Source organism: Delphinus delphis, chromosome 7 (assembly GCF_949987515.2).
Source record: "Delphinus delphis chromosome 7, mDelDel1.2, whole genome shotgun sequence".
Taxonomy (NCBI): Eukaryota; Metazoa; Chordata; class Mammalia; order Artiodactyla; family Delphinidae; genus Delphinus; species Delphinus delphis.
Window position 1 is genome coordinate 47,243,504 of NC_082689.1, and position 25,774 is coordinate 47,269,277.

Sequence of the window (25,774 nt, forward strand, 5' to 3'; positions counted from 1 at the left end):
GTCATTAAAAAAATTCTGTGAGGGACTTCCCTGGTGGCGCAGTGGTTAAGAATCTGCCTGCCAATGCAGGGGACATGGGTTCGAGCCCTGGTCCGTGAAGACCCCACATGCCGCGGAGCAACTAAGCCCGTGCACCACAACTACTGAGCCTGCGAGCCACAACTACTGAGCCTGCACTCTAGAGCCCGTGAGTCACAACTACTGAGCCCGTATGCCACAACTACTGAAGCCCGTGTGCCTAGATCCCATGCTCTGCAACAAGAGATGTCACCGCAATGAGAAGACCACGCACCACAATGAAGAGTAGCCCCTGCTAGCTGCAACTAGAAGAGGCCCACGTGCAGCAAGACCCAATGCAGCCAAAAAAAAAAAAAAATTCTGTGACCTGTTTTTGGCAATATGTTTAGTAAATAGCCTGTGCAGATGCTGAGCATCCCAGGATGATTACACAGCTAAATAATTATGTGGATGATATGTACAGAGGTTGAGGTAAAATAAACTGTTATCCTCTATGTTCCCTGAATTTCTAGAGCCTAAGTTTTAAAGTTAAGATCTTAAACAGGTTATTATCACTTCAAATGTTTTCCCCATTTTTAGGGCGCTGTTAGCTTCAGTCTTCATCATCAATATATGGGTAAGTAAATGAACCAAGAAAACAAAAGTGGTCAAATGTATCCAAATATTTCTTGAACCAAGAAATATATATTTCTTTATAGTACATTCACATTTAGAGAATTTCTACTCCGATACTTCTGGAACCAAGAGATCCAATTTAAAGCAACAGCTTTTAATTTAAACATATGGAAATGAAAACAAGACATAAAGATATATTTGTATCTTCTCTGAGAAGGTCATCCACTAAATATTTCAGCTTCTATAAAGTTCTATAGTTATTGTGGGTTTTACATTAAAAGCCTTGAGAAAGAAAGAACAGTAATTTGGGGGAATCTTCTTTGTTTCACAGAATCATTTTAAATACTGATATATCTCTTCAACAGTGAATTCAAAGAACTAGGTAAAAGATCATTTTCTCAGACACTTAGTAGACTCCTGAAGTTCTTTCCCTTGAAGTTCTTGACATTTATTTATATTACATCTGAGTTGCTTTCATGAGATTTTAATACTTTATACTATATTCACATATAGAGAATTTCTATTCCAATACTTAATCATTAAAAAAGAATCTGGAAAACCAGATTTTTGAGGGAATATGAACATTCTTAATATTAGCAAAGCTATTTCTGTCAAGTAGATTTTTATGAGTAGTACTGACTAAAACCATAAGTTACCCAGGTAAACATAGGAAATGTGGTGAAGAATTAACTAGGGGTTTGGTACTTTGTGAACACCCACATCTTAGCAGATTTTGTAGAGAAAATTAATCAGCTTTCATTTAAATATTTCCTGTATCAAAAAGTGATGAAAATCTAAATTCAGATTTTACTTCTACTTCTGGCCAAGATGATGCAATGAATCAGATTTACCTCCCGCTTGAAACAATTAAAAAATCAGATGTAATATATAAACAATTGTTTTCAAGATATAAATATCAGACAATAGGCAATGATTTCTAAGAGATGGGAAACAAAAGTGACCCCCATGATTTTTCCAAGCTTACTGCCTGGAGTTTCTAGCCAAAGGATATGAAGGGGAAACCCAGGAGGAGATGGAGTCTAGGGAAGCCAAGGCAGCTAGAATTTGCAAGGCAAAGTGCCAGGGATGAAAGCCACACACAGAGAGAACTCTGGAGACACACAAAGGGTCTCTCTTGTGTCTTCAACTGAGTACTGCTGACTAGCTCGTGCATGTTAGGAAACTACTTAAGGCTGGAGAAAAAAACCACTTGACAGTTTTAGAGAGAATAATAATAACAGAAATACCTGTTAATTGAATGAATAAAAGCTAATTCTTTCTTCTTTGCCTATAAACAGAAAGCAATGAACAGTGAAAGGGTAAACATACAACATTAAAATGGGTGGGGAGGGGAGTATTTGGAAATACATTTTGTACTAATGCCATTCAGGTTTATTTCTGAAGATGTCATGAAATTCTGTGGATGTTACTAAATTCTAGTTTAAAGTTAAAATGCTGTGGGCTTCTACTAATTTCAATCTTTGTAGTTTTTATTGAGAAACAAGGTATTATCTTTATTAAGAAAACACTGCTATTACCAATGGGATATGCACCAGAAAAAAGACAAAAACCCAAAACACAAGACTTTGGTAGTCCACCTACCTCTCATACAGTATTCCTTGTGATACATTCATTGCAACACGTACATGAGTTCATACGGTGCGAAGTGTTTTAATACCTGGAAGCTTTAATATAATAGTATATGTATCAGAATCACAGACCTGAACTTAATATATAGAGTGAGGAGTAGCCTACAGCTTGTGATCCTGAAAGTTCTTTATACGAAGTTCAATACCCAGAATACGAATGGAACTCATTCAGTAATACTATTAATTATCTGTATTAACTTGTCACAAACTCTCTCTGTGTACTTTGTGTGTTAAAACCTGAGGATGGATGCAATGCTTTCTTAATGATGTGCTATACCTAAATGTGTGATCCTGCAGCTTCATTTTTATCACATTCTAAATCACTTAATGATCAGAATGGACTAAAATTCAAATATATGGTACAACAATTACACAATTTGGTATCAGTCCATCCATGGTGGGCCTATTATGAAATCGTTTGTGCAAAAATAAATTAAAATTCATAATTTAATTATTTTGCATTAGAAATATTTTGGCAAACAAGGGATCATTATAGGTTGTAACTGTTATTGAGTACAGGATAAAAGAGTGTAGGGGTGATGTAATTCCTAGATGTTAACGAGAACATAAAAAGTTCTTATGTTTTGGAAAATGATCTCATTTACAAATTATATGGAAATAGGTGCAAAGCCACAGTTCTCCTCCTGTAGAAGGCTTACACTGTAAGTTTCTAAATTTCTAAATCACAAATCTTTAAAAATGAAGCTAAGTCATCACATAATTAAAATTAGATTACAGAGACTATGTTTACAATGGAAATTATATAAAAGAGCAATGTGTAAGAAAAAACTATTTAAAGTTATGTGTAAATGAGTTTGAAAAACAAGAGCCAATTTCAGATTTATTATACTAAGACAGGGTAACTACACTGTAAACAATATTAGGTATACCTCGGAGATATTGCAGGTTCAGCTCCAGATTACCACAGTAAAGTGCATATTGCAATAAAATGAGTCACACAAATTTTCTGGCTTCCCAGTACATATAAAAGTTAAGTTTATACTATAGTCTATTAAGTATGCAATAGTATTACATCTAAAAAAACAAACATTAAAAAACAGCATTAATTTAAAAATAACACTGTTGGAAAAATGGCGCTGATATACTCGCTTGATGCAGGGATGCCACAGATCTTTGTTAAAACTGCAATACCCATATTTTATTGTACTTCGCTGAGCAAGTCTATCGGTGCCATTTTCCAACAGCATTTGCTGACTTTGTGTCTCTGTGTCACACTTTGGTAATGCTTGCAGCATTGCAAACTTTTCCATTATTATATTTGTTTTAGTGATATGTGATAGGGGATCTTTGATATTAATGCAATGACGTCCTGAAGGCTGAGATGACAGCATTTTTTAGCTATAGCTTTAAATTCAGGAATGTACATTGTTTTTTGGACATAATGCTATTGCACACCTAATAGACTTCAGTATAGTGTAAATATAACTTTTACATGCACCAGGAAATCAAAAAAATTCGTGTAATTGCTTTATTGCAATACTTTGCTGTACTCTGGTGGTCTGAATCAAACCCTCAATATCTCTGAGGTATGCCTGTATATGTTACTTTAGAAGCAAATTTAATTTTGCATTTTGATTTTTTCAGATTTAAATGCTTTTTTGCGTTCTCTGAGCATATATTGTTTTTCTAATGAAAGACACTTATAGGCTAGATGAAGAATTGTGGGTTTCAAAAATTACTTCCACAATGTAGCATTTTCCTTTTAACTCACTGATTAAAGAAAATTTGGTTTTCAAAATCACATGCTTACTGTAAGGTAGTAATACTTTAAACTGAAAATGTTTCATTATTAAATCAAGCATAAGTAACATTTAAAACTTTTTAATAAAAACAATGAAAAAATCTTTCATAGAAAGTATTTAAGTATAATTCCACGGTAGATGGGAAACTTGGCTCATGACATTCTACATTTTAAAAATGTCAATTATGTTATAGTACTGAACAGCCAGGAACTCAATTTCTTTACCAACTTTGATGTTATCATTTGACAAAATTTACAGTCACGTTTTCTTAGGTTTTACAATTCAGAAGCACTTTAACTTCTCTATGCAGATGAAGAAACTAAGGTTCAGGGATTTAAAAATCATATAATTTATCTGAGGCAGAAATTAATTAGGGCCCAGGTCACCTGACCTTTTAGTGCTATTATCTTAAAATCCACTTATATTTGCAAATAACAAAAGAAGCACTGTATTAATATTTGAAAATATACTTACATAAAAATGATAAAAAGGTATAACTAGTATTAAATGTTACTGGCAAATTATGTCCATTTTAAATGTATCACCCTAATTTTTCAGGGGATCTCAATATCAAAGGCCCCCAGCCCAGTTTTCTTGTGGATTTGTTTACACTCTCTCAAACAGAGTAATCAAACTTTATCAGGTACTATTATAACACCATGGATCTCCACAATGATGCTTTAGTAGTATCTAGTTCAACTGTAGATGATACTTAATTAGGTTGATGATCCTCAATTCAGTAATTACCCTTTCATATAACATCACCTATGGTCTCATTCTGAGGCTAAGTATTGGTGTTACTAAGCTCATAGTAGGGCTATCAGCACTCTACACAGTCCTATAATCAGTATTAAGAGACCCCTTTAGGTGTCTGTGCCTTCTGTGATAGTTAACTCTAACAGATATTTAGTTAAAATTCTCAAGCTAGAAATGGTAAGAAAACTTTCATAGAAAAATCTTAAAAAAAAAAAAGGCCCATACTTGGATTTTAATGTATCACGGTCTTTATTTACAACTTCATTGGCAAAAAAGAAAAGGAATAGTTTAAAACAGTTTAACACAGGGCACTGCAGCTGATCCTGGCAGATTAATGAAGTTTCATTTTAAATGTCCATCTAATTGTCCAAAGATATACAATACTGAATCTGCATATGCAGTTTCCTTTATGAAGTACAGGCTCATATCTCAGGCAGTCTTTTAAACATATAAATACAAAGGAAATAAAATCACTCATTAAAAACTGCATTAAATGAAGGGTAATTTACACTTATGTTGTCCTTGTAATAACGCATGCCCACTGAAAATCAAAAGCTGGAAAAGCAGTTACACTTCCTACTTGAGTGGACAGTTACAACAATCAATCATTTTCTGCAATGACCATTATATTTTTAACTTATCATGAACTACTCTGAACTTACTATGAGATGTAGCCAAAGTCAGAAGACAAGATGTAGGGAGAATATTCCTTTTTTGGAGAGTAAGCCCTCCAGAATCAGCATGGGAAACAAACATCCTGTTGAAGAATTCTAGGTGGAAAAAAATTAATGTAGTCAATTTCAACTCATGCTGAGCTGACTTAATTTTTTCATTGACTTCTTTGGTGTCATTCTTCTAAATCAAGTGTGTTTAATTCTTCTTCTAGTTCATCCAAATCTTCCCCAGTAAAAAGATTTTCATCAACAGGAACAGCATCGATGACTCCATTTTCCTGTCCCTCCCCTTCGTTGTCCTCTTCCAAATCACTTCTTTCACCATTTTCAGCCCTACCTCCAGAAGCTTCACTTAATTTGTTTTCTAAAAATAAAAATTGAAATCAGTAAGGCCTAGAAAAAGAAAACACTAGTCCATTAGCAACGGACAGTCACAGACTGATACACTTCTTTTCCTTTTTCCATGAAAGCCTTCCCTAAGATTATTCCAACAAGAACTGCTCTTTTTCTGAGCTTATTTGTATCAATTATCTATACCTACTATAACATATGTCTTTCACTGTAGACATCTGACTGCTTAACGGTTCATACATTTGAGGTCAAGATTTATCTTATACAACCTTGTGTCCTCTACATGACCCAACAATTAGGTTTTTAAACAGTCAACTTCCACATATTTTGTTTGAATAAATGATTATGGAATAAAAAAAAACATTTATGATATAAGCAGCTACTTAGCTTTTGGTTTTACAAATAGCAGTTAAGTCACACTAGTTGTAATGCTGTAAATGAGTGTGAATGCAGAAATATTTCATCTTGTCATCAAACTGTGGGAAAAAAACCCAACAACCCTGGGGCTATGGAGCTACTTTTCCTTTCAGGCTATAATTATATGACTGAGAAAACAAAAATGCTGCCTTTTCTTGTTCAATGACATCAATACTGAACACACAGAATTTTTAATAGCCTAATTTAAAGTTATTTCAAACATCTTTGATGACAAATTCTTGGGAATTATAACCTCTGAGGTACTTGCAATTGTGCCTATTGTCACCAAAGCCCTACTTTTCAAAGGAGCAAATCAGTCTGCAGATTGGCATTAAGACAGTAGTCTGACAGCATTCTCAAATCTCAGGAGAACAGGCCAGTTTTTCAAGTTATAACTTTTATTCCTTTATTGTAAAAACAACGTTTAGCTTTTTTTCCCTCAACTTTTGCCTTGATCAGTAGTCTACCTTTTTCTCTCACAGCAACCATGCCAAACTTTTACTTTTTTCTTCAAATCCTCACTCAAGGCACAATTAGATATAAATTGTATCAGCAATCCTTATTTCCAAATACACCTAGCCAGCCTCTCCTCCATTCTCACTCTTAACTGAACTCATTATTTATACTTCCAGATCTTGCTTCTATACCTGATATTGTTTCATTTTTAATTTTTCATTCTTTCCCAGATCCTTTCTCTCTGGCCAACAGATATATTTAGATTTCCCATATCCTAAAATGAAATGACATCCTGACCATGTCTCCCCCTCAAAGTTCTTAAGAGTGAGTGATCTGTAGTCATTTTTTTCTCCTCATTCCTCATACCACTGCAGTCCCAATGAAAACTGTGTACCCTATTCCTACAACTCCTTCCCTAATCACAATTAAGGAATTATTTCTAATTCTCATCCTACTTAATCTTCCTGAAATTCTTCTTAATTTTTCTCTGTCCTTCTCAGTGTCTTTCCCAAGCTTTTTTCTCTTTTGACTACTCTAAAACATTGATATTTTCTGCAGTCTGTTCTAGAATGTTTTCATCATATGTATTGTGCCTGGGTGTGTTCATTCACTCTCAGCTACCAATGCAGATGACTTTCAAACCTTTTCCTCCTGGTAATGTCTACACAGTACCCTAGACAACGCCACTTTTAATAACCAAAATATCTCATACTCATGAGGTCCTGAAATGAACTCATTAGCTACATCTCGAAACTCATTTTGCCCACTTCTAGTTTGTTAATGGCTTCAATATCCAACCAGCCACCCATTTCCACAGCCTCCACTGTTTACTACTTTTATATACGGCCAAATCACATGTTTATATGTTACCAGTCAGATACCTGCAGGCATCTAAGTTTGCCAAGCCTGGCCTAACCCCCTTTAGACAGTTTCTGAATTCTCAGAATTACACAAAAGTCAGCATACTTACCATCCTTTTCTGAAGTATATGTGCTGAATCTTTCAAGACTGGCTACAGTAATACCTGTCTCATCTACATCTCTTGGGATGTACAGGCTTAAATCTATGTCATTTATGCTCACTGAATCATCAACCTTTAAAAACACATAGAAAAGAAAGTGTTACTAATAAGTTTTCATAAATTACTTGCCTTTTACCTCTGACATTTATCTTAATGAAATAAAATTATTAATAATGCCAAATGAAAACAAATGACTATTGCCAAAATTCACTTTTCTAAACTTCTTGAAAAAGGAATAGCAATGCCATACTTGAAGCTTCTTCCTCTGACATCATATTTTTACATATATATTTCCATCTTTCAACTCAAAGGCAGAAGTCAGAATTTTATGATAACCATATGAAAAATGAAAAGCTATCTGCTAATACTAAGTCTCTGTATCACCAAATAATTCTGCTGCTGTCTCCTGTTCCCTTCTCTGTACTTTTTAGTGTCTGTCTCATGATTTTTTTTGTTTAGTATAAAATATTAAACAAAACGCTTTTTTCTTTTAGAGGGAGAAAACAACATATTTTACAGCTAATACACATAAGCATTTAACTATATATTAGGCACTGACCTAAGTTCTATAAAGAACTGTAAATAAACATAAACTTATAAACTCATTTAATTCTCACAAGTACTCTGTGATGTAGGGATTATCATTATGTCCGTATTACAGATGGGGGTGGAGGCCCAGCGTGTAACTAATTTCCCAGGTTAGAGTCAGGATGTGAACCAAGGCCCCGAAGTTGGTACTCTTAACTATACTGCTCTACTGTCACTCTCTACTGCTTCTCTCAATCAACATGAGAAGATGAGGTGACAACGCTTCCTCTTACCTCATCACCACCTGTTCCCTGGGTATAATGGGTATCATCTGCTTCTTCATCATCATCATCAACCAATTCAGGACGAAATTCAAACACCTCACGACCACTGATCTATTCAAATACACACATATATCAACTCAGGACAAAATTCAAACATTTCTTGGTCACTTATTTTAGACATACACATAATTAAATAAGGATAAAATCTTGCATAATACAGAAATTATAAAATGGAAGAAAGAATAGAGAATCTATTTGGGTGAGTCTGGGACATACCACTAATGCTTTCCCTGCTTTGAAGTCTGCTTTCCTTCTTTCCATATCTTGCTCAAGTTTATCAATCTTTTCTTGTCTTTTTCTTTTCTTCCATGCAAGAAAAGATTCTAGAGTGATTTTGGTAACATTTGGACCTAGGGCAGAACGCTGCAAAGATAAAAAAGTTAATTTTCTCCCCCTAAAGTCATCTATGATACTATGATCTAACAGTTTTCTCCTACTTCAATTAAGCCCTTGCCTATGACTGTTATGAAGACATTAAACTTAGAATAAACTGATTTATTTTCACTTTACATGGCAAGGAGCAAAATGCATGTCCAGAGATACAAACATTTCTAAACATTATAAAATATATTATCCTGAGCTAGATGTCTTTTCAAAATTGAAGATGAGTAAAACTCGTCACAAGAAATAGTTTTAAAATAAGTCAATTGCCGAAAACAATAAATACGAAAAGCACCATGACAATATCCAAGTTTCATTTGTGATCCTCAAGAGATGAGAAAACAAACTAAGCAAAAGGCACCATCTGCTTTCCTCAGGGCCAATAATCAAATAATAAATATACAGAAAAATAATACTTGCTGAACATCTGCCAGGTATTCAATGTTAAATACTTCATACACATATGCTAACACATCCATCTCCACAAATAAGCAAACAGAGGGTGATGGAAAATTTACCAAAGGTTATTAGCTAATATGTGGCAGAACCAGGATACAAATAGTAATCTCAAATATATCTGACTCCGAAGTCTACATTTTCTATCACAGTATATTGCCTATGTGAGACACCAAACAGTATGTCCTTTTAAGAACAAATGTATATAATCTCAACATTAGACATGTACACAACACATTTAGATTACCCAAGACAAGGCAAAATGGATACAGTCTGAAGCATACAACCCTAAATCTAGTATTTCCAATAATCTCAACATTTTTCATGTCAAGGCCAAGAGCCTATCTGCTAACTCAGTAACCCTATCTGCTAGCTCAAGAATAAAACTCTTGTGCTGAGCCAGAGATGAGCAGCTGAAGAGTCTTTGAGTCCAGGAATGATGATAAAACACATAGCTGAAAAACTGTAGTGGAGTTGTCTGCTTCCACACATGTTAAAAACTACTAAATAATTAGTAAAATGACAAAAAATAAAGACACCAAGGAAAATATCTAAAACTTCAAGTTCCATCACTCTGAATACTGACTAAGCATTTTCACAAACTGATATACCAGTATATCAATCTTATGGAAACAGTTTATTTGATAAGCCAGCAGCTAGTACTTAAAAAAATATTTCATAATCCTAAAATTAATGTCATGCTTGGCTAATCATTATGGCTAGGCTTACATTTCCTTTTCATAACAACATGCTATTGCCCCCAAGTGGTAAATATTAGAATTTCACAATAAATACTGCTTTAGTGTTTTATGGTAGGAAAAAGATACTAGTTACCTCTCTTTCAATTAGATCTTCTAATGAAATTTCATCTTCTTTTTCTTCTTTCTTTTTATCTTTTTTCAAGACGAACCCAGGAGGAAGTGCATGCCGATACATGCAAATATCACCCCCTCCAGGGCATACCCAAAACCAGCCATATTTGTTGTTTTCAATAGCTTCAAGGAAATGCTTGCACACCTATAGAGACAATATTCACAAGCAGTGGCTCAGTGTGGTCCATTTCCAAGGTAAATGCTTAGGTATATGGAACAAGTATACTCAATTCACATCTTTTTTAGGCTAACCACTTACGTACAGAGCACCTTGCGTGCAGAAATGTAAATATAAATTAATCTTAAAATACTTAATACAATGGTAAATTCCCTTTAGAGAGGATCTGTATAAAATTTCTATTTTTGACATTGCTCTAAACTGAATTATACAAAAAAGATTTGCTGCCATTTAGGCTTTGTAAATGTAATCCAAAAGTCTGGTTTTCAAATATGAGAAAATAAAAATGGTTACAAAAAAATAAAAACCAACAACTTTGTTTTGATTTGATCTTTCCTAAAAACTAATCACATGCGTAAAGATACTAACACTATTTGAATTACCTGAAATTATAGGCAATTTCTTACATCTAAGAAAGGAGCAAGGCACAAAAGAAACACAAAGGATAGTGACCCTTTAAAACATGAATGGGTGCAAGATGCAACTGTACTGAAGCCTTAGGTAAACACGCTTTACAAACAAGAAGGAAAAATTAACTAATAAGTATCATTTTTTTCCTGAAAAAATACAATAGAAGTAAGTAAAAACAATACTTAGAATTTTTCTAACACGGCAAGGTTTTTCATGGTAACTATACTACAGAATAAAAATTCATTTTGCAATTCATATGCAACAATATTTTCACCCTTGTGATTTATTAATGTCTCCCTACCATTAAAACAGAATATGTTACGAATTAAGTGGGTTAATTTAATAGTTCTACCTCCATTCATTTTGCACAAAAAAATAAAGAATTCTACATGTTTGAGAAAGTAAAACCACCTCAGAAAACGGCATTTGAAGGACTTCAGTCACATGGTTTTCAAGTCACTTTTAAACAAGAAACAAATTTTGTATAACTTACACCTGTAAATTCCAAAAACAAAGCTTGATTCACCTAATCTTTATGAAAAGAGGCAATAACTTAAAGAATAATCCAGTAGAAAACAGCAGCAAATACCTTGCCACTTAATTCTCCCTAATGATAAATACCACAGCAACTCAATTCAAGAAAAGGACATACTATTTGAGTTTTTGGTTTTTTCTTTTCCGCCTCACCGTGCTTCTTGTTCACTACTTCTTCCAGTTTTTTCTCATCCCAATTATCCATAGTATCTAAATAAAAAGAGATATGGAGACTAAATACTGTAATTTTATCTACTGTCCCCAAAACACACTGCATATATCCTTACACAGGAAAGTTCTATTTTAAGACCCACAACCAAACACATTTCCTTTAAAACACCAAAGGTAGGAATAACACTGTTGTGAGATTATCCACTAAAATCTAAGTACTTTAGGGAAATGAGAAAGTAGTACTGGAAGAATGGGTAAGAGACAAATACAAAATAATCCACTGTTTTTTAAACATCTTCATTTACTTAATCAAAGGGCATAATATGGTAAATTCAGATTTTATGAAAAACAACAACACACAACTATTCTTTAGGACAAACACAGTCCTACTAAGACTGAAATAGTCTTCAAGTTATTAAATATCTTATTGACAACAAACCAAAAGTAATATACATTTATTTTTAAGAGAATATCTTAAAAAAAAATACCTTTTTCAAGCTCTTCATCTCTTGCATCAATGTAAACACTTCGTTTTTCACATTTTCTCTCCAGAGTCAAGTCATGAGAGAACTTACACTTATCTCCTTTAGTACACTGTCCTTGCTTGAAGAATGCACATACCACGGATTTGGGATCTGCACCTATGTCAAATAGCATATGGTATTTGTACTATACTCTGCCAGATCACAAAGTAGAGCTTCTATCTGAGATATAATTACTTTTGGTTAACTTGTTATTTTCTACTACTGGTGTGAGAGGAAATGCCATATATAAATGAACAATAAGACATTTCTTCTAAGTTCTTTCTATAGCATTTTATATCTATTTTTGTTTCCTTTTTTCTTACCAAAAAGAAAGAGAGCAGGGGTGAGAAACCAAGCAAACACATAGGTTATTCTATCATCACTTGTCTAGTTAGCGTCAATGAGGCAGGAGGCAAAAGAGAAATATAAATGCAGGTATACTACCAACAGTTTGGGATTTACAGTTTTTACAACCATAGGTTTGCTTTGCCCACTACCAAAGATTGGATATTATAAATCAACTAGCAGACTGCCCCAAATCCTTAATTTTCCCTTAAGTGAGGGGCTAATGGCTGGTCTTACAGTTGTATGACACAGCTATGCACATGTATAAAGGAACCATAAGAAAGTCACTGACAAAGATAACTTTGACAAAGGGAGTATTATTTTCATAGCATACACAACTGGCTTATAATCTGAAGAAAACATAGTAAGAGTGTTAAAATATGAATTACATTTGATAAAAATAACGTTTCTGAAATTTAAAGTTTACCTTTACTTATTTTTTGAGCAGCAACTACAGGTTTGAACAACTCATTTAGCTCTTGCAATTCTTTCTTCTTGTCATCTTTCTTCAACTTCTTTTCAGCTTCACTTTGTGCTACCTATAATATTCCCAGGTATAAAATGTAAATTTGATTTCATATAATGAATTGTTTTTACTATATAGTAATATACAATATCACTGACATAAAGACAAGTGCATATTACATGTATATAGTTCTTACTTCTTAATATCAGTGTTACAATGGCCTTCCAGTATATATTAAATGGTGTGGTTAAACTATTAAATGAAATTGCTAAATTTTGTAGCAGCTGACTTTTACCAAAAAAACCCTATAAATGGTACCATGCCAAGTTAAAAGCATATTCAAAAGCTTATAGCAATAGTATTTATTAAGCATATGCTACATGCCCAGCATTTTTAGCAAATGGTTCTCACCTGGGAATTTCTTCTGTGACAACAACCCAGAAACAAGTAGGTGCATTTTGAAGATTAGAGATACACACATCCTGAAATGCACAGTCCCACACAATAAAGAATTGTACCAACCCAAATACCTATAAGTACCCTTGTGGAAAAACACTGGGCTAGGTCAATGGGGGAGATCAAACAAAACAAAACAAAACATGACATATGACATAATTCCAGGCACACAATTTACATACCTAATATGATTAGAGGATTCATCCAAACATTTATATGTCAGGTCCTATGTTAGATGACAGGGAATACAAAGATGAAAAGACAAAGATGCTTATTTAAAGAAGCTCGGAATCTAGTGGGAAGACAGACATGTCAACAACTATAATATAATACATGGTGCTCTGGGAACAAAGAATGCCAATATGCCTAAGAAAATTAGACTGAGCTAATACTTTACGGATGAATTCTTTTGATGGGCAAGAAATGCAGAGAGTGTCAGTCAGTGCAAAGATATGAAAAAGGTATGAGAGACATCAATGAGAAATTTGGACTGTATCAACAGGTGACAGGATAAGACTCAAGAGTTTAAAGTAAGCCAGTGATACAATCAGATTGTAGTTTATAAAGATCACAACTTTGCGAAGGGTGGACTAGAAGGAGCCCAAGAATGAAGGCAATAAAAATTAGGAAGCTAATGAAATTGCTGTATGCAAGAAAGCACAAGAGTTTTAATTTAAATGGGCATTAGTAGCAAGGATGGAGGAAAGGGGAAGGAGAGCTCTTAAGGAGGTAGAACTGTTAAGACTAAGTGACTGGACATGAAGTATAAGGGAGAGGGAGGAGTCTAGGATTATCATTTGCATGGTTAGTGCTGTTAAACAAGACAGGGAATATAGGAGGAACAGGTTTCAGGGCAGGAGGTGGGGATGAGCTCAGTTTTAGACATACTGAGTATGAGATGCTTACAGGGCATCTAGGTGGAGCTATTTAAAAGGCAGCTGGACATGGATCTTGATTCCCGGAGAGAACGTCTGCTTTGAGATAAAGATTTTAGAAACAGCTGCTTACAAATAAGTAAACTTTGGGTGTGTATCAGATTACGCAAGGACAGCATAAAAAAGTGGTAAGAGCAGAGAACAGCTCCCTGAAGAATACCAATATTAAACAAGCCAACAGAACCTAAAAAGCCTGTTAAAGGAACAAAGAAACATCAAAGAAACAGAAATCCAGGACAAAGATGTATTAAAGGAAGAGGAAATTTTAGGGAAAGATTGGCCAAATACTATAATAGGGTTAAAGGCATTCTAAATCCTGACTTTGACCCTGTGGGTCGGATGTGTTTAAACAGAAAAATGGGAGAAGTTTTCTAAAAAGAAAACATTTAAGTCACTTTATTTTTAATAAAAAGTATTCTTTGCTCATTAGGCCCATCTCAGACATTTGTGGGACCCCAAGCAAGAGTTCAGTGGATGCCTACAAATCATTTTTGTAAATATTTATAAATTAGAAATCAAACTAATGTTAAATAAAGTATGGTTTGTACCTAGTATGGTTTGTACCCCTACTTGACAAACATACCTTGTGACCTGGAAGGACAGTTTCAAATTTAAAATGCTTAGGCTCCATGGAGTTCCACACTGGAGCATGGCAGTAAAGTGAGAGTCAACCCCTGGCTCCTCCGCTTCCCACCCTGAGTTTCATCCCACCACATTTGTGCAGGGAGAAAGAAGGTGCAGAGGAGAACATGGAATGGATCAAGGCTCTGTCCACACTCCTAGCACATATCCTGCCTTTGACTACTTCAGGCATATTGGCAGTGTAGTATACCCTAAGATGGACTTGGGGTAACTGACCTTTGCAGGCCCTGAGCTGGTGTGGGGAGAGGTACATCTGGAGGAGACACAGAGTAGGGTCATCCTCGGCATCACAGGGTTTAGGGTGAGGCATCTCTTGCTTGGCTCCAACAGCAAGACTGCTGCTCATTTCCAATGTTACGGATGGTGTTTAGATAACTCAAGCTCACAGATAAAAGGTCAGGTACCCAAGAAATTATCAAAAATATATTATTAAATGTACTATCAAGCCTAACAACCAAAACACATTTTATGGCTTTCTCAGGTCTATAAAATTTGAATACCAGTCAATATACTTCCCACTAGAAGAAAAAACAGGGGGGAGGGAACATGTTTGAAATGAATTCTTATATTATGCCAGATGATTTACATTATCTTCTCTTTTAGTTAAACCACAGAAACCCTACAAGGGTAACTGCCCCCCTTATACTATACTACAAATTAAAGACCAGTGTCACTAAATAATTTAAGATCATGTAACAAATAAGATAGGCGGATGCATACTCAAGTTGATCTGATTCCAAGGCCTGAGCATGCATTTTTATGAAACCAAGCTATTAAGTCAGCAGTGTGGAAGATCAAGCTTTTGGCTTTAGAGTCAAACTGTGTAAGAGAAACAAAAGTGTTGGAGGCACTAATTTGTAGACAGCATCAGTGACAGAGGTTAACCATCTCACAAATATATATTCTGATATTTTCAGATGGAAAAAAAAAAGTGTTTCCAAAAGTTGAGGAAAAGGAGATAGGGTGGTGAAAAAAGTACTTTTTAAAATAAAGGTCCATGTCTGTAAAATCCTGAACTCAATAAAGTGAAAGATCTATATAAAATGAAGAATTGAGAATACAGAGATGTGAAGAAAATGGAGCTAAATTTTTTTGAATAAAATGGTAAAACTGATGAATGATAAAATAATTTCAAAATTCATATGGAAAAATAAACGCCTAAGAACAGCCAGGAAAAACAGAAAAGGAGTAACATCTTGGGGGGGGAGGACTTGCCTTAATAGCTAACAGAATATGTTACTAGGTCACTATAATCAAAATCAATGTGATACTGGTTTAGGGAAAGACAATAAACAGAAAAGAAAAGAGAATCCAGAAATAGATCTGAACATACATGAGACTTTAATATATGTCAATATGGGTATTTCAATTCAGTGAGATGAACGATGCTGGTATAAGTGGCTATTCATTTGAAAAGAAATAAACTTAGTATCATACAAAATAAATTTATATGATAAAATTACAGACTGTGCAAACAAAATAATTAGAAAAAAATCGAGGAAAAACACACATAATCTCATGGCAGGGGAGACATTTTAGCCATATAAAAGAAAAACTAGACATATCTGACAATACAAACTGTTGTACAACAAAATGTAACAGAAACATCACAAATTATCTATAATGTAGACAGAAGGTGTCTCTCATAAATTGACAATAAAAAGACAAATAACCAAAAAAGCAAAGGATTTGAATAGACAAGTCAGAGAAGTACAAACCAAATTAGCCAACAAGCTTATGAAAAGGTACTCAAACTCACTAGGAGTAAGGGAAAGAGTAAAAATGAGGTATCACTTTATACATAATCAGATTGGAAAACATTAAAAAGAGCTTTAGTACCTAAAACTCACATACTGCAAATGAAAATCTGAAGTATTACAATCTCTATGGAGAATGATCAGGCAAATTTATTAAAAATTAGAAATCCATTTCCCTTTATTTAGAAATGTGTCACCAGACAATTTATGCTACCGAAATAAAAACACAAATGCATGTAAAAACACATGTATAAGGATATTTCTTGTACAATTGTTCTTAATGTCAGAAAGCTGGAAACAAAATGATTACTTATAGTGAAATGGATGGATACTGTACATCCGCATCATAGTATGCAGCCATTAGAATAAATTAGAACTATATCAAAATGGTTTGGAGGAATATCTAAAAGGTATTGCTGAGTAACAAAGGCAAGATGCAGGAAAGTTTATAGAGTAGGATTCCATTTTGTTTTTGGTTTTGTTTTTGTTTTTTTGTGGTACGCGGGCCTCTCACTGTTGTGGCCTCTCCCGTTGCGGAGCACAGGCTCCGGACGCGCAGGCTCAGCGGCCATGGCTCACAGAGGGCCCAGCCGCTCCACAGCATGTGGGATCTTCCCGGACCGGGGCACGAACCCGTGTCCCCTGCATCAGCAGGCGGACTCTCAACCACTGCGCCACCAGGGAAGCCCTAGGATTCCATTTTGAAACACAATTACAATATCAAACATTTTTATCTGCAACGATGCTGTACTACATCCATATGAAGAAAACGAAGAAATTTAAGTTATTTACCTGACGTGGATTTTGTTGACCAAATTTAACTTGATGAGTGACAGCCTTGATAAACTTCTGTTGCTTTGCTCCTTTCTTATTCTTTAGACCAAAAGTTTTGTCCTAAGTGAGAAAAATTATTGAGATATCTTAGCAATTTATATTAATTTCTTATCTATTTTTTCAGTCATGTCTAAAAATCATTCTTTCATTTACGCATTGGTAAGAAAATTATTCTTTCTTTATGCTATACACAGACATGCAAAACACTACAACGACAAGTCTAGGCAACATATGAGCTCAAAACATCACCCAGGATTCTTTAGGATTCAATACATACTTATAACTATCGTCAATAAGCTTGTTAGCCTATAATGCTTTTTCTGAATTGTGTTTTTAGAGTATCAGTATTACAGGATGTGCAGAGTTGTTACACCAGGATAATTAGTTCAACAGTCAAATAAGTTTAGGAAAATGCTTATTTAACAGGGTTTTTAATTCTCAAGCACAAGATATGTGAGAGCCTTTACCAGAGGAGATACAGTAGGCAGCAATCCCAAATCTTATTTTACCTCAGAAAACATTTTTCTCAGAGTATCCTGAGGGATTATGCACTACTGAACACATTTTAGGGAATACTGCATAAGAAGATACATTAAGTTCTGGATTGTTTTTTTTGGGTAATAGAGCTATCCTCTCAAAACAATTAAATTTATAGAAACCAAACTACTAAAATATACACTACTAGTTGTTGCTAAAAAGGAAATATTAAAATTGAAGTATTCCTAACTAAAAAGCAACAATCTAAATTTGGAATATTATTAAATAGTAATTTGGGCAAGTTATTAATACAATAGCAGCTATCACTTATGGTATGCTCATTATGTGCAAGGCACTAACAGTAGTCTTTGACTACTTATTCATATTTAGTAAGTATACAGCACAAAAACATTTAGAAAGCACTGCACAACTGTGTGTGTGTTTGGGGGCTACAGTGGGTTGAATAGGGTCCTCCCCCCAAATTCATGCCTACCCCGACCTCAGAATGTGAGAATTTATTTGGAAATAGGTCTTTGTAGCTGTAATAAATTAAGATGAAGTCACACTGGATTACCGTGAGCCCTAAATCCAATGACTGGTATCTCTATAAGAAGAGGAAAGGACACAAACATAGAGAGAGAAGGCAATGTGAAGAAAGAGGCAGAGAGATTAGAGTGACACAGCTATCAGCCAAGGAATGCCAAGGACTGCCAGAAGCCACCAGAAACCAGGAAAAGGCAAGAAAAGGTTCTTCCCTAGAGTCTTCAGAGGGAGCACTGCCCTGCCTGCACCTGATTTCAGATTTCTAGCCTCCACATCTGTGAAAGAATAAATTTCTGTTTCAAGTCACCTGGTTTGTGGTAATTTGTTATGGCAGCCCTAAGAAACTAACACAAGAAGCTAGACTGAGTGAGCTTCACTCTAAGGTAAACGGGTGAAAAGGCTGTCAGGAAACCACCAAACACTGGTATCTGAAGTCTTTTTTCCTGTCTTTTCTGTTTCTCTGGAGAAGAATCTTCTAGCTAGGAGAGCAATAACCCTGGCTAAAGGACTGGAGAAGAGAGCAGGTGGGAGAAGGTGTCTCTTAGTTTACTACACAGACTCCTTAGTGGCCCTTTTCAGGCTCATATTTTAACCATGCTCCCCACATCCTTTGTGCGTAGTTACAGAAGCAGAGAGGCCTCCTGATTTATCCCCTCCACCCCCTTTCTGGCGAGAGGAATAGGTAAGAGCTATCAGCTACTTCTATACTTTTAACACCCAGTTTTCAGTCACTCGCCTTCTGCATTACCTAGTACCTCCCACTGTCAAGCTTTTGCAGACTTCTTCAGAGCAAACCCACCTGCTTCTCAATCGCACACTCCTAGGTGGGCCCTCAGGCCCAACTGCTCTGCTCTACTAAGCCAGTTAACCAACTCATCCATCTACTATCAATCTTCATATGCTGAGGTTCAAAAGTACAACACCATCTACATATGTCTCATCAGAGAACAGCGTTTCTGGGGTTCAACTCATGCCCCACATGTAACTACAGATGAGAAGCAAACTGTGAATAAACAAGGCCAAACGGCAAGGTAGATACTGATATATGAAAACTTAGGAAAGAAAAAAGTCCTCTAAGGGGATGTGGCCAGCTAGAGAAGAAAGTACTCATGACAACAGCTTCTGGTAGAGGTATATAAGCTCCAGATTCCAGGAGAAAAAGTTTTTCAGGTTTAATTACACTGCTTTAGCACATAATTAACCAGTCTAAAGAGAATGAATGAGTTGTGTCTTGGAAGTCTCTAATTAGGTTAGAACTTGGAAATTGTTATTTTTTTCCAGAGATAAGGGATACTTATTTACCTAGTATTCACTAAACATAAACTTCTGAATATATACTTTATTGAATCCTCTTAACAATCATATGATATACTATTACCTCATTCTGTAAATGTTGATACTGAAACTCAGAAATCTGCAACAATTCTTTTGAAGTAACACTGCTAATAAGGGGCAGGCTGTACAATGTAATGATTCAAGAGTATAAGCTCTGGAGTCAGACTGGCCAAATTCTAATCCCAAACAGGACTGGGCAAATTACCTTCTTTGTCAGTTTTCTTATTTGTAAAGTGGGTCTCACTCTAACCTCTTAGGGTTACTACAAAGAGGTGGAACACAGTGGTTAACATCAAGGACTCTGGAGCCAGAATCCTGACTCTGCCACTTGCCGGCTTAATAACCTTGGGCCAGTTATTTAACCTGTTTCTGTTTCCTCAACTGCAAAAAGGTACTTATCTCAGTGAGAGAATTAAAGGAGCTGTGTAAATTTATCACTTGTAGATGGCTTGTTTCTTTTCCTTCCTTTCCCCAAAACACTGAGAACTGTGTCTGGCCCAGGTATATCTGACTCCAAGCAAAGTCCTTGTTCTTTCCACCAGGAAAAACTACTTCCCAGAGAAACTAGTTAGGTTATTGGGTCGGTTGGTACACAACGTTTTCTGAATATTACACTGTGGACCTGGGATACTAACAGTACCTCTTGAAAATAGGATAGTTTGAAATTCAGAATACTTCCAAAAGGCTTCCTTTCCCTTCTTCTTGAGTTCAGGACAGACCTTACCTACAGATTAACCTGGATTTAGGGTCAGGGGATATGAGATGGGAAGACTGGAGGTTATACTCAACCCCAAATCATGGTTAAAATAAAACTAGGGAAACAGTGGTCCTCATTAAGTGATAAGGAAGGAACAGTGTGTGTTTCAGACTTGGGAAATTAAATACGAAGGAGTTTAGAGAACAGGCAGTAATTCTAAGAAAAGGACGACTCCCAGAGGTTCCAAAAGCCTTAACACTCAGTGAACTCCAGACTTCACTTAAAACTGACAGTTTCTCCCCCGTCCACTCTTCAGTAATCCTGCTTCTTTTACAGGACAGCCTCTACTCCTTAAATAAGATGTCTGAATAAAGGAAGCGGGCAGGAGTGCAGGTCAATAATGAATAGTACTCCAAGATAACTGGAGTCCTCCTTTTGGGACACTGGTATAAACAAAGGCCAGCACTGTTTTACCTCATTAGTTTGTTCCCCAAATGCACTCCAGTATACTTTTGTTGTCTATCCACGCAATGGATATTCTGCAGCTGGTTAATATAGATTCAAGTAATCAACAGCTGACCTTAGCTGAAGTTTTTCACTGGCAACGAGAATCATTTCTTTCTCCATCCTTCACATACCTGGATCCTATCCCTATAGGTCTCCATTACTACCTCCTTGCTGCTACAAGGCCTTAGCTGGACATCCTTTATTTGCTTGCCCTAAACCCAGATTATCCCCCCGTTTCCATTAACAAACCTTCCATTTCCCAAAGCTGACTTCAGTTTATTAAATTTCATCCAAAGAAAGCAAATAGTGCATGCCATTTGAGACAACAGTGTGAATGTTTAACAGAACCATAACCCTTTTTTTAAATAACCCTTTTTGATATACTCATTTCGGAAAGAAAATACTTATAAATGCAAATGAATTCATGAAATTTTGGGGAGTTTAAACAGGGAAAGAAAAAAAATGAAGGCACCATAAGGAAATTATTTCAAGTGATAGAAAGTAAGCACTGCATAACAGTACAGTTCAGTCTATTTCCCCTAACTAGCTTTTTATATTAATAAATTAACAACTGCCATTAATTGAACATATACCATACGTCAGGTACTTTACATGTCATCCACTGCTCTGTAATATAGGAATTAGCTCCATTTTGCTAATGAGAAACTGAGGTTCAGATAGGTCATGTAACTTGCCTAGAACTACAGAATTTGAAATATATATATATTTATTTATTCATTCATTCATTTATTTATGGTTGTGTTGGATCTTTGTTGCCGCGCACGGACTTTCTCTAGTTGTGGCAAGCAGGAGCTACTCTTTGTTGAGGTGCACAGGTTTCTCATTGCGGTGGCTTCTCTTGTTGCAGAGCACGGGCTCTAGGCACGCGGGCTTCAGTAGTTGTGGCACGCAGGCTCAGTAGTTGTGGCTCGCAGGCTCTAAAGCACAGGCTCAGTAGTTGTGGCGCACGGGCTTAGTTACTCCGTGGCATGTGGGATCTTCCCAGACCAGGGCTCGAACCCGTTTCCCCTGCATTGGCAGGCAGATTCTTAACCACTGCCACACCAGGGAAGCCTCCAAAATTTGAAATTTTAATGTGAAATATGGGACTCAAATGCAGGTCTATCTCACCCCAAGCCAGTGCTTCTTTCATTAAATTAGACTGTCTCTCATGCCTCTTTTTACTTCCTTTACTTGGAGTTCTCAAAAGCTACGTGTTGCTGTTGTTCTTCTATAGTGAGTGCCTATGGTGGTGGCAGTGGAAGCAACAGAGGTACAGAAGATGGGACAGGCAAGTAGTGCAACCACTTATTTTAAAATCTCTTCAAAAGTACTGCTTAAAAAGCGTATGTTCTACTTAACTGTCAATTTTTGGTAAACTTAGAATTTCGGGTCATAGTCCTATAAAAACTTTCCAAAATTAACCAGACACTTAAATAAGTATTAGCCTTTTACAGGTCAAAGTATAGACTTTAAAGAAATATTTTTTTCCACAAATATTATGGTCATAGAGATAAACAACCAGTATGAACCAGGTTCCAATTACGTTCATTATAAGTCTGTTGCAGAATATATTTTACATCGCTAAAAATAGAACTACCATATGACCCAGCAATTCCACTCCTGGGTATATATACAACCCCCCCCAAAACACTAATTTGAAAAGATGCATGCACCCCAATGTTCATAGCAGCATTGTTTACAATTGCCAAGATATGGAAGCAATCTAAGTGTCCATCAACAGATGAATGGATAAGGAAGGTATGGTACATATACATACACACACACACAATGGAATACTACTTAGCCATTAAAAGGAATGAAATTTTGCCATGTGCAGCAACATGGGTGGACTTGGAGGGCATTATACTAAGTTAAATGAGTCAGACAGAGAAAGACAAACACTGTATGATATCACTTATATGTGCACTCTAAAAAACACAACAAAGTAGTGAATAAAACACAAAACAAACTACTAGATACCAGTGGAGGGGGGAATATACAGGTGGAGAAGTGGGAGGTACAAACTATTGGGTGTATATAGGCTCAAGGATGTACTGTACAACACGCAGAATACAGTCAATATTTTGTAATAACTATAAATGGAAAGTAACCTTTAGAAGTTGTATATAAAACTTAAAAAATTAAAAAACATGTAGAATTCTTAAAAATATATTTTTTACTTCATCTTAACTTTTAAAGGCTTTGGTAATAAAAATCCTTTCTAGTATTCAAAATTATGCAAATTATACAAAAATTGATAAAGTGCTGTTCTGGATGGAATCTGATTGAGGAGCTGGGAGCTAAGCCTGCTATAACTCTCCTCAACCCCTTGCAAGAGCCACTGAGATATGTTAGGGCTTTAGGTAAGTTTAAAAAAAAAAAAAAGTCACATATGATATTTAACAAAATGGAATATACTGTTTCCTAACCAGGATGAATATTCTCTATAAATCTAGTTTCACAAAAAATGATATAACTTAACCTACAACTTAAAATATTGTCATTCCTCTCTGGTGGTAGCAAAGATCTATGCAGCACACTACCATTTAAAACAAAAAACAAAAAAACACACACTCATCATATATGTTAAATGTGAGGAAAAAAGGCTTAATTTCACCATTCCGTTAGAATACTTTTGGCTAAAGAATACAGCTATTTTGCAATTTTCTTTTGTGAAGTCTTCATTAATGAAACTAAAGTCCTCTTTATCTTAAAAATAACCTTGTAACAAGATGAATGAATCCATAATATAACTACCATTTTTAGTCGATGGGATACTATAAGTAACTTTCATTTACAATTCCTTAAAACAAAAATAAATATTTATTTAAAAACAGAAACAATCATATATAGTTAAAACTTGATAATGTGTTAAGTATACTTAAATTGTCATGTAACATTTAATTTCATGTCTATATGGGAGTTGTATTTGGCATCATGGTCTAACATGTTAATACAACCTCAGTAAAGGAAGTTAACAGGTAAAATGTCATCCCTAAAATGCTCCTGGTTTATTTACACAGTACCGAATGCCATCAGATCTCCATCCCCAGAGATCTACCTAAGTGCCAGGAGTCCAGATTGTTCAAAAAGGTATAGCAGACACAGGTGTGAAGGTGACAATCATTCTGTTTTCAAATCTCTGGTTATGCTACTCATGACAGTTCTAAATAGCACAAACTGGCAATAAGAATACAGGTTCTGTTTCAGTGTTGGAACTTGGCCAAGGCTACCAGAATTCTAAATAAGCATGTTAGTTAAACTCAACCAACAGACTAAAACTTCTGTGAAATTTGACAAAGTTATGATTAGATTTATACAATGAAACCCTGGGGGCTTTCAATCCTATTTTTCAAGGCTATAAATACTAAATATTAAAAATAATAATCATTTATAAATAAACATCTCATTTCAAAACACGCACAACACGCATTTTGGTCGTGTTCTAATAAAAAGTTAACTATTCCACAAAAGGCTCTGCATTAATTATTCAGATATACCTCATGCAGGAAAAACGGTCATGGCTTTTCCAATTACTTCTAACGTACACGAGGAACTGTTTAATTATGAGAAGGATTAATAACAGGAATTGAGGGAAGAAATATCTTGTTGGGGACTACACTATACGTTTATGGAATCTCAAATACGGTCCACTCTCTTAAGGAAACTCATTGATACAGTCGTTGGACTACAAACTTATAAAACATTTGAGAACGTCAACAACGTTCCTCTGCCATTAAAGGGCAACAGGCTTAGTGCACTAAATGAATATGTATAATATATAACAAATCCAGATACGGCACTGTACAGAGCTAGTGACATGAGACCTAATCTCTCTTAAAACGTCATTGGATTTAATGTAACTCAGAATCTGTGACAAGCGCCATGTACAAGACGGTGGGCTACGACATGAAAGAAACCTCCTCTCTTTATGTAACTTCAAACAGTTTAGAGATGGATCGAGACGGCCATGAAGAACTAATTTGTTGCTCTGAAAGAAGTAACCACTATTCCTAGGTGACGGGTAAAGAAACAAGGAACACAAAGGCTCGTAATGAGTCGGCCTCCCAGAAACAGTCTGGTCCGGGGCAGTTCAGCGTATTTTTTAAAACACTAGCCTAAAAACGTCTTCAATTTCGGTGACTAGCGAAGGACCCAACCTTGTGTGGGCACTGGGGTAGGGGTCGTTTCGCACGCGACCCAGTGAAGGCTACCGTGTGGGCGGAGAAGCAAAGGCTGGGTGCGGAGGCGCCAGCGGCGTCACTACAGCGATGAGAGGCAGTGAGCGTCATCAGGGGGCTGGAGAAGGGGCTGTGGGCACACAGAACCAAAGGGAGGGGCACGTGGCCCCGGAAGACGCGAACAGGAGCCGGGGAGCGGGGAACCGGGAGACTTCTTTCCTGAGGACTCGCGGCGTGAGTGGGGGAGGGGGTGGGTACTCACTTCAATAATCTTCTCCTTCTTTTTCTGCTCCGCCTTTTTGCTGCCCCCGGCCTGAGCCTGTTTCTTGGGGGGCATTGCGGAGATAGGTGGCACCGGCCAGACTTAAGCGTAGCTGGACTCCCTCAGGCACTCTGGCCCCGCGACAGAAGGAGGAGGGAGACGCGCGCAGCCGTTGCCGCCGCACCACACGGAAAGCTAGTCGCTCACTCGCCGCC

General features: G+C 36.1%; 1 protein-coding gene and 1 long non-coding RNA gene across 2 annotated transcripts in view; both read right to left on the reverse strand.

Moving 5' to 3' along the window:
- Positions 1-2,517, reverse strand: part of LOC132428084 (uncharacterized) — a 49,059-nt gene extending 46,542 nt beyond the window's left edge. The window contains exons 1-2 of the long non-coding RNA XR_009520067.1: positions 2,236-2,517; positions 1,881-1,921 (exon numbers count right to left, since the gene is read on the reverse strand). This is a non-coding gene — a long non-coding RNA (uncharacterized lncRNA). The remainder of the gene's footprint in view (positions 1-1,880; positions 1,922-2,235) is intronic.
- A 2,284-nt stretch (positions 2,518-4,801) lies between these two features.
- On the reverse strand, positions 4,802-25,774 carry ZC3H15 (zinc finger CCCH-type containing 15). Its single transcript, XM_060016466.1, has 10 exons — positions 25,560-25,774; positions 17,513-17,614; positions 12,892-13,003; positions 12,084-12,236; positions 11,543-11,634; positions 10,264-10,446; positions 8,809-8,955; positions 8,542-8,643; positions 7,670-7,793; positions 4,802-5,839 (listed from the first exon to the last, which is right to left on the reverse strand). Exons 1-10 carry the CDS (start codon positions 25,632-25,634, stop codon positions 5,649-5,651), a joined length of 1,281 nt encoding a protein of 426 aa, XP_059872449.1. The 5' UTR covers positions 25,635-25,774; the 3' UTR covers positions 4,802-5,648.

Excerpts from the sequence above, each read along its gene's own strand:
- ZC3H15 (XM_060016466.1), bottom strand. The coding sequence starts at position 25,634 with ATGCCCCCCAAGAAACAGGCTCAGGCCGGGGGCAGCAAAAAGGCGGAG. Across the intron at positions 13,004-17,512 it reads GTCAACAAAATCCACGTCAG|GTAGCACAAAGTGAAGCTGA; the intron begins GTAAATAACTTA and ends GGAATATTATAG. Across the intron at positions 10,447-11,542 it reads AAAAACCAAAAACTCAAATA|GTGTGCAAGCATTTCCTTGA; the intron begins GTATGTCCTTTT and ends TTGTCTCTATAG.